The 14937-nt window shown below is 41.9% G+C and overlaps 2 protein-coding genes across 7 annotated transcripts in view; one reads left to right on the top strand and one right to left on the bottom strand.

Annotated features, from left to right (window-relative positions):
* Window positions 1-1043: 1043 nt before the first annotated feature.
* On the bottom strand, window positions 1044-9375 carry LOC123503009 (regulator of G-protein signaling 9-binding protein-like). Its single transcript, XM_045252362.1, has 7 exons — window positions 8518-9375; window positions 7698-7888; window positions 4429-4595; window positions 4148-4215; window positions 3336-3528; window positions 2940-3108; window positions 1044-2711 (listed from the first exon to the last, which is right to left on the bottom strand). The coding sequence occupies exons 2-7, from the start codon at window positions 7872-7874 to the stop codon at window positions 2592-2594; spliced, it is 894 nt and encodes a 297-aa protein (XP_045108297.1). The 5' UTR covers window positions 7875-7888; window positions 8518-9375; the 3' UTR covers window positions 1044-2591.
* A 1255-nt stretch (window positions 9376-10630) lies between these two features.
* The window catches only part of LOC123503260 (cytoplasmic dynein 1 intermediate chain-like), a 37506-nt gene continuing 33199 nt past the window's right edge, over window positions 10631-14937 (top strand). For 2 of the 6 annotated variants that reach the window (XM_045252864.1, XM_045252870.1), the window contains exon 1: window positions 10632-10862. In XM_045252864.1, coding sequence (XP_045108799.1) covers window positions 10764-10862 — 99 coding nt within the window. In that variant the 5' untranslated portion in view covers window positions 10632-10763. Of the gene's footprint in view, window positions 10863-14937 lie in introns of all 6 variants that reach the window. The other 4 variants (XM_045252876.1, XM_045252879.1, XM_045252844.1 and 1 more) reach the window with 3 other exon arrangements.

Raw genomic sequence — 14937 nt, 5'->3', positions numbered from 1 at the left:
TTGTATAGATACCATGAAATGTAGCACCACTGCTCTCCAGCGTTGGTACTTTTCAAGGCTGAACATGGATGAGGGCAACCTCCCTGACCGCTGATAATCCCCAGGTCAAATCGAGTCACTCCTCCTCCCTGTCGCTCACGATGGAAAGTGAATATCTCGTCCGCGCTACTCACCATCGCAACCTTCATAGTCAAGAGAAAGAAGTTATTTACAGAGTCGACAAGTTCTGCTTAGAGGAGAAGGCAAAGGGAGGACCTATAATTTATTTCTCCAAAGCTATTGCCCGGACAGCAAAAGCAACAAACGTCAGTGAGAGAACTGTTCGATGAATCTGCTTTGGCATCAATCAAGTCTGCGAGACACAGCCTGCATTTTCACCACCCCAATAGAGTATATAGTAATAAGAAACAGGAGGAAGTAACAAGCCAGAGAGAGAGAGAGAGATGGGTGTTTCTTCACACTTCAGTGTTAATCCTTTAATTGGGGCTGCGACATTTGGTGAAGGTCTCCCCCCCCTGAGCGGCCTTTATATTTGAGTCGGACTATAGTTGAAGTGACAGGTTTTTCAGGATGTTTGTAATTCTAGTGACATGTTAACAAGTTTTCTGAATTATCAACAGGACAAATACCCTTTAGAACTTAGCTAATAGTCTGTATTCTTTGAAAACGGTCATGATGAGAGAGGGAAGTGTTTTTGAACGTGGCGCTTAGTACTAAGGTGGCCATTTCTTAGAGCTCACTCATATCAACTAGTATTTCTTTTTCTAATCTTGCACACTCCATCTCTCACCCTCTTGTCCATCACCTAAGTATTACATGACCGTACAGTATATCAGATGTTTATCTCACTATGTTTAATGGTGTAGCCTAGCAGTATCCTAGGATCAGTAGGGGAGTGGCAACAGAACACTCCTTTGCTTAATATGATGTAACAGAATCTAAATATAATTTAGAGATAACTTATTTGATGTTGAGAGGAGGATGAACTCTCGTGGGGAAAGATGTAAACCGAGAGCATAGGGGATTGATGAGAAGGAGAGACATTGTCAAATTGTTCTTTATTATAACTAAATGGAGCAGGTTGGTCTTACATTTTTTACAGCCAGCATTTTCATCTCCCGTGCAGCAAACCTCTCCTTGTACATCCGTGTTTGTAACTCGTTACGTTTCTTTATTGAGATTATCGTAACCTTATCATACAAATACCTTATCGTAATTTCTAGAATGTGATTTATAAGTTAAAACTAATAAAAATACTTTTTTTTTGGCACAATTACAAATGAAGAGCTGATGAGCTAAGCAGCATGAACCTTACTTACACTATTAATCTCAGCTCCAGTGTGACAAGACTGTTATTGTAGCCTCAGCAGTCACTCCCTGTAAGGAGAGGAAACCCAGGAAGAGAGAGAGACCAATGGACAGACTGAACCAAGTTTCATTTACCGAAACATCACAGTAACCTTTTCTAATTATGATTCTGTAGCTTTGACAGTCACTCCACTTGAGAGAAGGCTCAGAAGACAGACAGACTGAATCAAGTGTTTGTTAGTATAGCCAGAAATGCATGAAAAGTTAAGCTGGAGGTCACAGTGTTGGTCCATTGTGAGATGAATGGCTGAGACTAAGAGAGTGTCTGTTTTGTTAGTGTGGCCAGAAATGTATGGAAGGTTTAGCAGGAAGTCACACTATTGGTCCATTGTGAGAGATGAGTGGATGAGAGTAGCTTGGTCTCTGTCTCCCCATGGTCTCCTCTGTCCCGGCAGACAAGGGGACATCACAGATCTGGACCAGTGCACTATGTGGGCCACAGCTTAACACACTACGCAAATGAGCAAATGTATCCTTTGTTTTGCACTTTGCATCACAAATACTGTAAAACTAATGCACAGGAAAACCTTCACCACCACCACCACCACCATCAGTCAGTCAGTCAGTCAACCTTAATGTTGTACTAGCTGTTGCCTCTTAAAGAAAAATATAATATGCACATTCACTAATGGTAACTAGCAGTAAAGTTATACAGCATTAGATACACTCATGCATCCTGCTCAACACACACACACACACACACACACACACTCACACTCATTCTTGCACACTGTATGAGCTTAATTAAGATCTGGGACACCTAAATTGAGCACATATTTACCACATCTTTCCCTATATTTACATATTGTCACTCTATAGGGATGGAGAGAAATACCTTGTTAAATCAGACATGACTGGATGAAAAGTGCCAACTTAGCAGAAGCATCATAGTCACTCAGTGGAAGGAAACTGTGAATCACCAAGGAAGAAAAGTACACAACAAAATATTCATCCATTGTGTTGTAAGATTGTGAGTTCCAGGTAGAGTTTTTTCCATTACTAAGCTTAACGTACGTACCAATACACCTGAGTCCTTTAAGCTAATGGCCGGGCGGGTGGGACATAGCGCAGTAGAGTTATCACGTCCACAAAAATGCGCATTATAGTAAGTCTAGCCCTGACTGGCGTCCACACTGAACGAGATGGCCCACAGAATAGTCTCGAAGGAACCTCTGCTATAAAAATACTGAATAGTGTGTTAGTGTGTTGGTGTGAGTGAGGCGCTAGGTAAAGAGAGCAAGGAGGATGCCAAGGACCGTCCCCAGCAGGAATATTGCCACCACACAGCTTAGGATGTAGCAAATGTATCGCCTCCTCTGCACTGTGTTTAAACTTTCGGCACTCTGTGGGAGGAAGGAAGGAAGAGAGGGACAGGTTATTCAGAGCATCACAGGTCATCATGTTATGTTTTGTTTGTAGATGTGTTGTTGTGAAAAAATGACAGATTGAGAAATACATACAGAAAAAAAACATTGTTATTACATTAGACCAGTGATTGTACTTAAGTTGACTCAGACAGAGTGACTCGCATAAGAATACTAGGGATAGATATATGATAGATAGGAACTCACCGGAGATTCAGCCTCGGAACAGCCTGACTCATTGTTGTCGTGGAAGGAAGGGGAGTCATCATTAATGGCTGCCAGGAGCTGCTTTTCAGTGATCTCATCCAGCACCCATGCCTTCAGGTCCAGACTGCTCTCCATCACATTGATCAGGTTCCGCAGGTCGATCAGTTCCCTGGGAGAATGCAATTTGTACTGTATGGTGTATTGTATGGTATGATCGCTGTAGGATTGTATCAAGCACCCTACATCTGTCTTGGTCTCAAGATTAGAGTAGGTGCAAGGTAAGAAAAAAATACATATGAATTTACCTTAATTATATATTCTACTTTATAACAAGAAATAACAGTTCCCATAGATTTTATATGACTTGATCCAGTACAGTATATATATTGACCTTACTTTTGCAACTGATTGACCTCAGCTCTTTCCAATGCCTGTCTGTCATCCAGGGGCAGCTCCAGAGCCTCCAGAGATGCAGGGCCTGGCCGGTGGCTGCCTCCATACTCATGCACTCCTGTGTTGATGAGTCCCACAGGTCCCAGGTGCAGCCCAAAAGTGTGCTGCAGGGTGAGTGTTCGCAGCATCTCCTGTTCTGTAAACATACCAGTGATCAGGGAGAGAAATTAGCACAGGAAAGTAGAGGGTCTGCTGGCAGTCTCAGAAAGGCTGTGTCATTATCTCATACATATTTCAAAGTCTCATTTCATCTCATATTTCACAGTTTCATCTCATCTCTTATTCTGTAGAGACACCAGAAAGGCAGTTCAACAGAGATAGTGAGGTGTAGTGGCTGTCTTGGAGAAACTGATAATTGCTATCTAACATCTTTTAGCCTCTTGAGGTAACTATTTCTCACTTTTATCACATTACAAGGCTATCCTCATAGTCTCCCAGGACAGTAGTAATAACTTTCTATCTATTTGTCTTATGTAATTCATCTTTGGTTTGATAATCAGTGCATGGAGAGTCAATTTGAGTCCAATATTTTGTAGTGTGATATTATGCTCTCTTATTTCATTATTCATTCTTATTTTATTGTAAGAAAATTAAAATTTGAGTCTTATGGTTTATTGATTCACCAAACACTCTTAAGTAACAATATCCATTCCCTATCAAAATTACACCATTTAACCGATAATCAACTGAGAGGGAAGAGGAAGGGGAAGGCTTACAAGACAATTTAACACGTCTTATTATGTTTGTTGCCTCACCTAACACTCTTATGCAGCAGAACAGAATCCTCCACAGCCTGGCCACTTCAGGTCTCACTGGGTCTGTCCTGCAATGGCGTGGAGGAAAAACATTAACCAAACTGTGTTGAAGTGTATCAATGTCTCTTACTGAATATTTGTCTTAGGATGAGAAACTGAGTGATGTTAGAAAATGTTTAAGAAATTCATGTGCAATATTCTTTCGCTTATCTATAACGCTAAACCAGTATTGGAGAGAGAGAGAGAGAGAGAGAGATCCCAATCCACGTATTCCTACTCACTCTAGGAGGTAAGGGTTCAGTTTGTTCTTGGCTTGTCTGGCAAGGTCTTGTGCTCTCCGTCTTGACCTCTTCAGTTCATCTCTCAGCTGCTCACAGTCCCCGCTGCCTCCAACACCCACGGCCAGGTGACGGTAGTTGGAAGTCTCGCGGTTCAGCTCCCGTATCAACTGAGAGAGAGAGAGAACTTATATATGATACCCTGGGGCCTGAAACACTCGATCTTGCCTACAATTGGCCATCTAAGACAGACCTACAGTGGTGATGTGGGTCCTTTGTGGTCAATCTTGCTACACAGCCATATATGCTCCCAAAACACACTTTTTTTTTTTTTTTTTTTTTTTTTACATTATGAAGAATGTCAGTTTATTATTTTTCATTTTAAGATCACACGCTCTCTATTTCCATGCAGTATTTAAAACTTGGAGATAAAGATAAGGTAGACAAAGTGAAAGAACAAGAACGTTGGAGAGAGGAGGGTAAGAACTAGGAAGAATGAGGAAAATAACGAAGACGAGGAAGTGGAAAAAAGACCGAAGAAAGACAAAGGATGAATGAGGAGAAGGGATGAGGAAATAGGATAATGAAAGTGGGGAATGAGGGAAGAAAAAAATAAGATAAGAAAGAGGAAGCAAGAACAAGCTAGAGCAGACACAGGCCAAGGGAGCAGGGTGGGGCAGATTAGGATGAGGATGACCTGCTGCACACACTCGTTTCCCACATGTGCGCACACCAGTTGAATTTGTGGTAGTGCAGCGTTAACATACCCACCACCACACTCCAACACCACAGCAGCACCACCACCATACTATACCATACCTCACCACTACTACCACCACAGACAACCATACCATACAATGCATATTATACAAATTACATATGCCTATTGACTACAACAGTGCCATAACCAACACCATCACCATTATTGTTATTACACACACACACACACACACACACACACTTCTTCCTGCACTAAACTTAAAGTGGTGCCATATATGGTTGGTGGGTGGGGCTGCGTCACCTCAGTCCATCTAACTTGGCCATAATAACACCCTCCTCCTCCTCTCTAAGCTGCATTCTCAGGTATTATAGGTTATCTGGGTAGTTTTCGAGTTATTGCTTTATTTTCTAGGTTCCCCCCTCCCCGGCAACCACGGTGCTCATACTTTTTTCATACATTCCCTAATGATAATGTACGTTACGCTTTCATAGTATGGTTTATAGTTTTTATTAATATTTTGTTGCCTTTGAAGCGTGTTTCCCGTCACTGTTTAGTGTTTAGTGGTATTATATAGCGTAAATATGAGCCTTTTTAACAGTCAAAATTTTTATTTGCCATTTGGAGGTTTTTTATTTCAAGCTATAACTGAGACTTTATGGTATCATAAAGGCCCAGTACCATAGATATTTTTCAAAATAAGTATAAAATCGAAATGGATGGAGATTTTAGCAGTGTTATAAGTGAAAATGTTTTTACACATTTATCACAATTAATTTACACAATTCTTTAAAACTAATTACGCTGGAGATGTTTTGATGTTATGGATATTAATTAAATTATTTATGAAGTTATAAAATATCATGCATTCGGCCGTAGCTTCATTTTCTCTGTAGGTCATTTTCAAAATTATTTACGTAATTTAGCCGAGTAACCGCTGTGCTCGTTCTCCCTGATGACTCATTAGCTCTAGGCTGGCGCGTCTCGCTTCTAACACCACAATTCGTCAATATTTTGCGTCATATCTAGAATTTCCTAAGCATTTTTGTGTATTTCTAGGCTTGTGCATGTGTGTAGAAGGAAGATATAGAAGAAATAGGAAAAGCAAAACACAAGAGGAGGACGAAAAACAAAGGAGAAAGAGGAGCCAAGCCACAATATTTAGCTAAGTCTCCGCTGTAATCTTGGGGGTTTTTTTATAATGCTTACTGATGTTTTTGGTGTATATTTGGAGTATTTTAGGTGTGTCTGGCAGTGTTCCACGATCTTTTGAGTGTGTTTGGGGTATTATAAGTGGTTGGGGTGCATTTGGGGTATTATCATGTGTATTGGATGGTTTCAGGTATATTTAAGGTATTTTGAGTATGTTGTGTGGGTGTGCATGAGTACTTGGGTGTGTTTTGAGACTGTTTGGGGGCATTTTGGGATCACTTGGATTGTTTTAAATGATGTTGGTGTGTGGGGATGTCTTTTGGTTGTGTTTTATGGTGTGGAGGTGGTTTAGATGTATATTGGATGTTTCTAGTGAGTTTCTAGTGTATTTGTTGGTATTTTGAGTCGTTATATCGTGTTTTGAGTGTGTATGGGATCGAGCGGTGTGTGTGTGTGTAATTCACCTCGATTCACCTCGATCGTCTGCTGGTCACCCAGCCAGTCTTCCCCATTACGGAGCGAGCTCAGAGCTCATAGACCGATCTTCGGGTAGGACTGAGACTACATCAACACACTCCACACACTGGGAAAGCGAGGCCACAACCCCTCGAGTTACATCCCGTACCTATTTACTGCTAGGTGAACAGGGGCCACACATTAAGATGCTTGCCCATTTGCCTCGCCACTTACCGGGACTCGAACCCGGGCCTCTCGATTGTGAGTCGAGCGTGCTAACAACTGTGTGTGTGTGTGTGTGTGTGTGTGTGTGTTTTCTGAATGTGTGAAAAAAAAAAAAAAAATATATATATATATATATATATATATATATATATATATATATATATATATATATATACACACACACACACACAGTTTATATTATCGAGAATAAGAACAAAAGATAAGAATAAGAATAAGAATAAGAAATCAGTATAATAGCGAAGAGGTGCCAGTATTAGATTTCTTCTTTCTCCGTTAAAACAAATAAATAAATAATAAATTAATAAAAATAGAGGATTAATATATGTAATACCATCAATAATTTCATCAATGTACGATATTCTTAACCCAGCATACGATGTCCACCTGTGCTTCTCCCTGTCATTGGCTGCAGAGTCGAATGGAAAGGAAAGATTACAATAACGGCAACTTAAAACACTCGATTTTTGCCAACAAATCGAGAGAGAGAGAGAGAGATTGGGGGAGGAGAGGTGAAATATTAAGGAAAGGAAAAGAGAACGATGATAGCAAACACTCAATTTTGCTTATAAACTAAGAGAGAGAATGAAATACACCTTTTAATAATCGGTCTCGGCAGCGGGAAAGAGAGCAGACAGTAAAATATTAAGAGAAATAGCAATGACGGTACAATATGAACAGGGAAAAAATACAATGGCATTACCTTCAAACACTCAGTCTTTCCAGCAAATTCTAGCGGGATGGGCAGGTTGCGAGTGTCTGGGTGTGAGCAGTAGGGGATCCACATAGTGCGTCCGGCCAGACCCCCAGCAGGCCCTCCTCCCAGCGCATTGAGTGACCCATGGCTACCCCCTCCTCCGCCGCCCCCGCGACCCCACATGGCACACCTCGGTCCTGTGGCAGGAAAGTGGGGTCAGGAGGATACGGAGTGGGGTTGTGAAGGAGGGAGTGGTGGTGGTGGTGTTAGGAGGGAATGGAAAAGGAAGAGATCTCTGGTCGTCTCATCTCGGAGCTAAAAAGATACGCAAAATGGGGCAAGATGTGCATGCGTGTCACTTGCGGAATGGAATCAAGTCAGCTGTCACATCAGATCCAGACGAATCTCACACGTTCTTTCTTTGTGATGAATGTGACCCAAATTTAACATACGCTTCTATAGAGACTAGAAAATCACTAAATTATGCACTCATGAATCCCCCAAAAAACTACATTTATTCCTGTGTTATGGAGTTCCCACACTTAAACATGCAAAAAAAAAAAAAAAAATCTATAAAATGCAATTATTATTTTTTTTTTTTTAAGTGGGGGGGATAATATTTTCTCCCTGACGTTATAGTGTTCCCTTAGACTACCAACCCTTATATAAATCCATACGCATAAAAATTCAGTAAAAGACAGATTGCGTATCTCAGCTTGAAGAATCAAATCAAATCTTTATCAAAGTGACTCGGTCTTGCGTTACTTGAATATTATGAATACACGTAAGAAAATATATAAACAACAAATAAACATAAAAGTTTTACCAGTTTATCCTCAGTGTGCAGACGAGTATAGGGGACGAAGGAGGAGGAGGAGGGGAGGCTGAAGAACGATGTCAGAAGAGCGGGGAGTCCTGTGTTAGCTTCAAGAGTCGATGTGAAGGACGTTGGCAGAATAGGATCCTCTGTCTATCTAAAGGCGACATGAGATCCACACAGGAAGGTTATGCAGGGGAAATAGAGCACTGAACGACATAAAAGCACTTCTCTACGCCTTCTCCTTAGCTTGTCACGGCACAATAAGAGAGGGCACGCACACCCGCACCACCACCAGGTCACAGTAGAGTAGACGAAGGACAAGTATCACAGGGACGGTTCTTAGTTACGAAAAATCACTTCTGCAGCCTCTTTTCTTCTAAGACAGAAGATGGGGGCATAACACGGGCAGAGATGAGGAGGGGAGTGATCACAGGGTCGAGGGAAGGCAGGGTGAGGGACGAGGAAGGTTGGGTGAAGGGGAAAATCTCCCGTTCCAGCAGCCTCCCATTGCCACGATCACAGACTCAACAAGTGCGTGAGGCTGGCCGTCGCTGCCTGGCGCAAAAGGTACATTTCATTCATGCCTCACTCCGCATCGGTCTGCAATCCATTCTGGGATGCGTTGAACCTCCCAGCACCCCCTCGAGTCCTGACAGGCGATGTTCTCTTTGGCATGATGCGTGAGGACCGTGACTGGCTTGAGTGGAACAAGAAATGAGACCCAGACGAGATAAGGTCATGACTACTCGCCACGTTCTCGTACTAAAGGCTCTAAAGTCGGCAATCTCCGCCTTCCAATCCCTCGTACTTGGTAAAATGTTCCTCCGTGACTCACGAAGCACGCAGCCCTCTCAGCCCCACATCTATTTCCAAAGACGTGCAGAGAAGAGCTGTCCTTCTCGAAAAGTGACAGTAAGAAAAACCTAAATTGAAGAATCTTTGCTTCCCTGGCAGCCCCCGTCCCGTCCCTTGTTGATCAATAGCAATCAGGGTTCTGGCGAGCCGCTCTGCCCTCATTGGTCCATTTATGCCAAACTCGCCTGGGTATTGGTTAACAAAGACCAGACGAGTCTCGATCAATATCTGCTGGCGGGAGGCAAGGCGTGCACTCATGAGATGGGAAATTAGCGCTTATTCCACGAGTCTTTTCCAAGAGATAGTGAGAGCTAGATTACAAACATATCTTGTACAAAGATCCTTGCTAGGCTGTTTGGTGACATATTACGTTGCACTGCACTAACTACAATATCAAAGAAGGCTAGCCATAGTATTGAAGAAGAGGGGATCTAAACTAGTGTCGCAATATGTACGTAAGGGGACTGAAATTTTGTCTGCCACGCTGATCCTATCATTGTACTGGGTTCCTTTGCTGCAGAAATAAGTACCTTTGTACTTGAATGCTCATGCTTTTTTTTTTTTTTTCTTTCTTTCGTTTTCTTTCTTATGTAGGTTGCATGCATGTGGTGATATGGTGCATACAGCCTGCATGTGATGATGTTGCATGCAACCAATGCATATCACCACACCTCGTTATATGCACATCAAGACCGAGACCCAGATTTACTAAGACTTCTTAAAAGATAAGACAAAGTTAAGAAGACAAACTTTAATATTTTTTGTTAATACGGCCCCAGCCTCTTCTTCACCTGACATAACCACATGTGCACAGTCTTCATAGTCTAGCTACGGCTCATTACTTTCAGCTTCAGCTCGAGGGAGAGGTTACGAGATGTTATATTTAAACATTGCTTTGCTATTTTATAGTTTTGAATTAGCTATGGCGGCGACTGATGCCGTAGTGGAGTCTATTAACTTAAAATGAGGTAAAACAAAAGGATTTTATGATTTTTAAATAAAGATACCCTGCAGCATATATCTTTATACTTATACCGGCCGGTAGTATCGGGCTATCGGCGGAGTTTTGAGGTTATCGGTATATCGGTTATCGGTATCAGGATAATGGATACATAAAGACGAGAGAAACTTTCTATAACAAAAGAAAAAATACAATAAACAACATTAACGAGGTAAAACTAAATAATGAAATACAGCTGTAGAGAAGACTTCTAAGCGCCGGGAAGGAGGGTGAGAACAGAGAAAGAAAGTGTTGGAACTATTGACGGGCGAGCGGCGAGGAGGAGGACCAAGGAAGAAGAAGAGGAGCAATCGATGAGTCACCAGCTGTGGTTGGTGCCCCGCCTTGACCAGATATTTCTCATCCAGCAGGCGCCATTCCCTCCCAACACCTCACCATGTCGGACAGGAAGGCGGAGTTGGAGAGGAAGAAAGCCAAGTTAATGGCGCTGAGGGAGGAGAAGGAGCGGAGGAAAAGAGAGAAAGAACAGAAAGAGGTACGTTCAACTTTTGACGTTTCGCTAAATTTCTCTGCGCTCTTTCTTTCTCTGTTTTCTTCTATCGGTGTACCTTTCATTTCTTCTCCTTGTGTCTTCCTGTTCTTCTCCTTGTGTTCTTTCTGGCTTTTTTTCATATTTTGATAATTGTTTCCCCGCACCTTCCAATGTGCCCTTTCCTCTTCCCTAATTTATCTTATTGTTTAAGTAGTAATATTTCAACGTACGGGTAGGCAAGTGTAATTAAACTGCCCAGGTGAATGGGGTTACCTGCCATTCATCCTCAGGTCACACATTTTCCAGGAACCGGTGTTGTGAATTGACTATTTGTTGTCATTACATACTGTTTTTTTGGGCTAATTTCGTGATTGACTTTGTTATTCTTATCTGGGGAGGCGCTAAGTTGATGTAGGGACAGTCTGGTTGAACTATGACAGTTAACCCTTAACCTGCTGCCCGCCACCCCCACAATTGCCCCACCTACATACCTGAAATACCAGCTAGTTTTATTTTGTCTGTTGGAGGAGTAATAATGTTTGAAAAAAAATAAAATGCACCAGTTTTATTTGGTTAATGTTTATTAATTGTCTTTGTCTGTAGCATATGACACGATTGCACATTTGGTAATATACTTAGAGTATTTTACATCTTTGAAGTTTTTTTTTTTCAAGTGCTTTGCTATTACTGATTCATATTGATGTTTTTTAGAATAAACACATTATGCCAAAAACTAGAGGTAGATTAGTTTTACGTTAGGTTTGATTAGCTTAGGTTAGTTTAGTTTTAGGGATAGGTTAACATAGAATAATTTGTTTTGGTTTAGTTGGTCAGAGATACCAAAATAGACCAAATTTTGCATTTTTCTAAAAAGTTTAAGGTGACAAACAGCCATATTTGGCAAACGAAGGATCTCTTGTAAATATTTACCAACTAGTTTTGTGTTATAGCTCACTGTGAATTTTGGCATTGCATGGCTAACCTGAGTCTTAGTTAGCCATGAGGTGAAAGGAACTGAAGGTGTATATTATAGGGAGGTGGTGATGTAGTGGATAAGGTGGTGAGCGTGGGATCGGGCAGACGTCCATGTGTAGGTTCAAATACCACCACGTACAGCCTTAAAACACTTTGCCATTTGTCAAGTGGTTTAAAGTTACCAACATGTCACCATGATACCCAGATTCTAGGTGGTTACACTCAAGATGAGCTTGGGTGGTGATATGGGGCCTAATATGGGTACCACTATAAATAAAATTGCTTGCACCACTAATGGGTGGAAGCTGAACAGTGCTTTCTAAATGCTCTTCAAGTGTGCCTACAGGCGATATAGGCCTTATCGTAAAAAAAAAAAACTGGCTGCAAAATCATTGTCATTACTTTCACCATCACTATTGACATGAAGTAAGGCATGATAAACTGTTTTGAAAGCCTTTGTTGCCGCATGAGGGGAAAGTCATGGTGTGGGTACTTTAGTTTCTTCCCCGCTGTTCCCTGAATCTAATCCTTGTCTCAGTCACTGTCTTTACTATCATTCTGGTTACTATCATTGCAAATACCACCACAGACAGCCAGAATCTGGTATTAGCACTGTTGTTTTACCGTGGCATGATGTGCTTCCTCTGTAGCGACAAACACAATGTCATTATTCTTATGCTGGCTGCTTGGCTGGAAGGAAGCGTAGGAGAGTGGTGTGGCTTGGTCTTATCTATTCCTCTCCTCTTCATCACTCACAACACTGTTTTCTCGCAATGTGATGAACAACCCACCAATGTCACTTGCTTCTTTGTCTGCTGGTGCTGGCTTCTTCTTTCCTGGCTCCTCATTCTTTTCTTGTCAGCACATTGCAGGATTGAGATCTGTGTCAGGCCACTGTGCATCCCGTCTCTGCACGTTGGACTCATTGGCTCACCCTGGACAGCCAATGTGCTGCCTTGATGGTCTGGGCTAACACATACCGAAGGTCTTGCATTCCTGGCTTCCACAAGGTGCTGCAGCAGTTGTGTCCCTCCAACACATGACATGCAAACAGTCCCTTAGCACCAGGAACTTTCTACTGAAGGATGATCTGCCTCAGTGACTCAAGGCCTGTTCACTTTCTCACACAACTTCTCCATCTGTTTCATTCGGCTTCCAGATACCCATCACTGGGTCCTCAGTCTCCATCTTCATTTCATCCATGTGTTGCCCCACCTTGTCCTGAAGATTCTCACTGCTCAGCCATGAACTGTTGTGCCTCCTTTGTTGGTGCATATTACTGAGGAGAAACTAGCATTACACAGTTATTATATACCATTTACTGTTGATAGAGTTTCAGGACTCTTTCTATTACTGATGCAACTCAAGATGCACTAGGAAGTTTGCAGGTAAAGAAATTATTTGCTGAGAGCTTTGGTAAGGTCAAAATGAAAAAATGCACTGTGTTATGTTAGCTTAGGTGAGGTTAAGTTAGTGATATTTGGCAAGTGCAGGCCCTTCAGTCAAGTTATGTTATATTAGTGACTTAGGAGGGCTTCTACCAGATCCCCCAAGTTTGTTGTGGATAGAGAAGGAGGAAACGAGACCAGGGCCTGTATCTTTTAGGCAACTTACTGAAAGACAGTCGGACTGTTGAATCCCCCGACTAGTTTTAATTATGAAGGGAAATATTAAGGCTTCGAGATGTCACAGCTATGGCTTATACTGGGGGGTGCATGTAGAATGTAGACTGTTAGCCATCTCAGACACTTATAGTTCAGGCTGGGTAGGTGCGTGTCATGCCTTCTGTTATGCACTCTATTTAAACAGAATTTATTTTTCTTGTTTTATTGGACTGTATGATGGGTGTGTGATCTCTCATTTATCTTTAGTTTAGATGTGAAGGTGTTTGGGCAAAAAGACATGTAATTTTCACTTTAGACTAGATGGTGTTTGGGCTGCAAGACATTTCAGGTAGTTTTAGTTCAGACTGGGAAGTGCTTGGTAGGAAGACAACTCAGTTAAAGGATAGCTCAGACTTTTTTTTAGCTCAGATATGCTAGTTGACTGAATCCTTTAATGTTTGGAGCAGTGGTTCTTAACAACCATTTTATTGCCACCACCCTCTAGAAATTTGTCCTTCCCTCCATGCCTCCCTTCCATATATGAATGCAATAATTCACTCCCAGATTTTAAAGGAAAAGGTGATACTTTAGCTCTATTCATAAACATCTTGTTTACATGAACATGCTCTCATTAAGAAGAATGACAAATACAATTATAGAAATTCCTGCTTTTTTTCCTAAGGACTCACGCCCCTCTTGGAAATTAATGACCACCCCCCTAGAGGGAGCATGCCCCACAGGTTAAGAAGCACTGATTTGGAGGAAAGACAGACAAGCAGGCAGACAGACATGCAAGGAGGTGTGTGTGTGTGGTTGGGGAGTGCAGAAGAGGAAGTAAGAGTAATTCAAGTGGCAATGGTGGCGGTGGTAGTGTTGAGATGCTAGTTATCATTATTACTACCAAATTTATCGTGATCACGACACAGAGAGGAAGATCAGTGTGTAGCGAGTGAGTAAGGATTAGCGAAGCAATATACATGACGTGAGTGTACAAGGTTGTGGTAAGCAACAGGAACAAATAGAATAAGAGATGTGAGATTATGATGCCAGATAAGAGAAAGAGTATATTAAAACTTCGTGGTAGTGGTGGTGGTGGTAGTAGTTACAGCACCGCCACCACAGGGATCACGCCTCGCTGGCAACAATGATTACTCTCGACCAACGCACCCTTTCTCTCTCTCTCTCTCTCTCTCTCTCTCTCTCTCTCTCTCTCTCTCTCTCTCTTATACAAGTTATTCCTCCCTCCTTTTCCCCAACCACTTATTTTGTTCCTCCTCCATCTCTTTCTCTTCCACCCCCTTCCTAATACAAATTACTATTCTCTCCTCTTAATCCTCCTCACTTGTTCTCTCCTCCTCCACGTCTTCCTCTTCCCCCCCCTCCTCTTTTACCACTCGTCATTCTCTCCTACTCTTCCCATTTTCTCTCCCTCCTCTTCTTCCTCCTCCCCCATTATCTTTCGTTATCTCATTAACTTACAACTTAGTCATTTTTTTCTG

This window comes from Portunus trituberculatus, chromosome 13 (genome assembly GCF_017591435.1).
Source record: "Portunus trituberculatus isolate SZX2019 chromosome 13, ASM1759143v1, whole genome shotgun sequence".
Taxonomy (NCBI): domain Eukaryota; kingdom Metazoa; phylum Arthropoda; class Malacostraca; order Decapoda; family Portunidae; genus Portunus; species Portunus trituberculatus.
Note: the sequence above shows the minus strand (reverse complement) of the source record. Positions and strands in the feature narration are given on the sequence as shown.

Coding starts and splice junctions, on each gene's coding strand:
- LOC123503009 (XM_045252362.1), bottom strand. CDS start 7,874: ATGTGGGGTCGCGGGGGCGGCGGAGGAGGGGGTAGCCATGGGTCACTC. Junction 4,216..4,428: donor CTGAACCCTTACCTCCTAGA/GTGAGTAGGAAT, acceptor ACGCCATTGCAG/GACAGACCCAGTGAGACCTG. Junction 3,529..4,147: donor CTGCTGCATAAGAGTGTTAG/GTGAGGCAACAA, acceptor GTATGTTTACAG/AACAGGAGATGCTGCGAACA.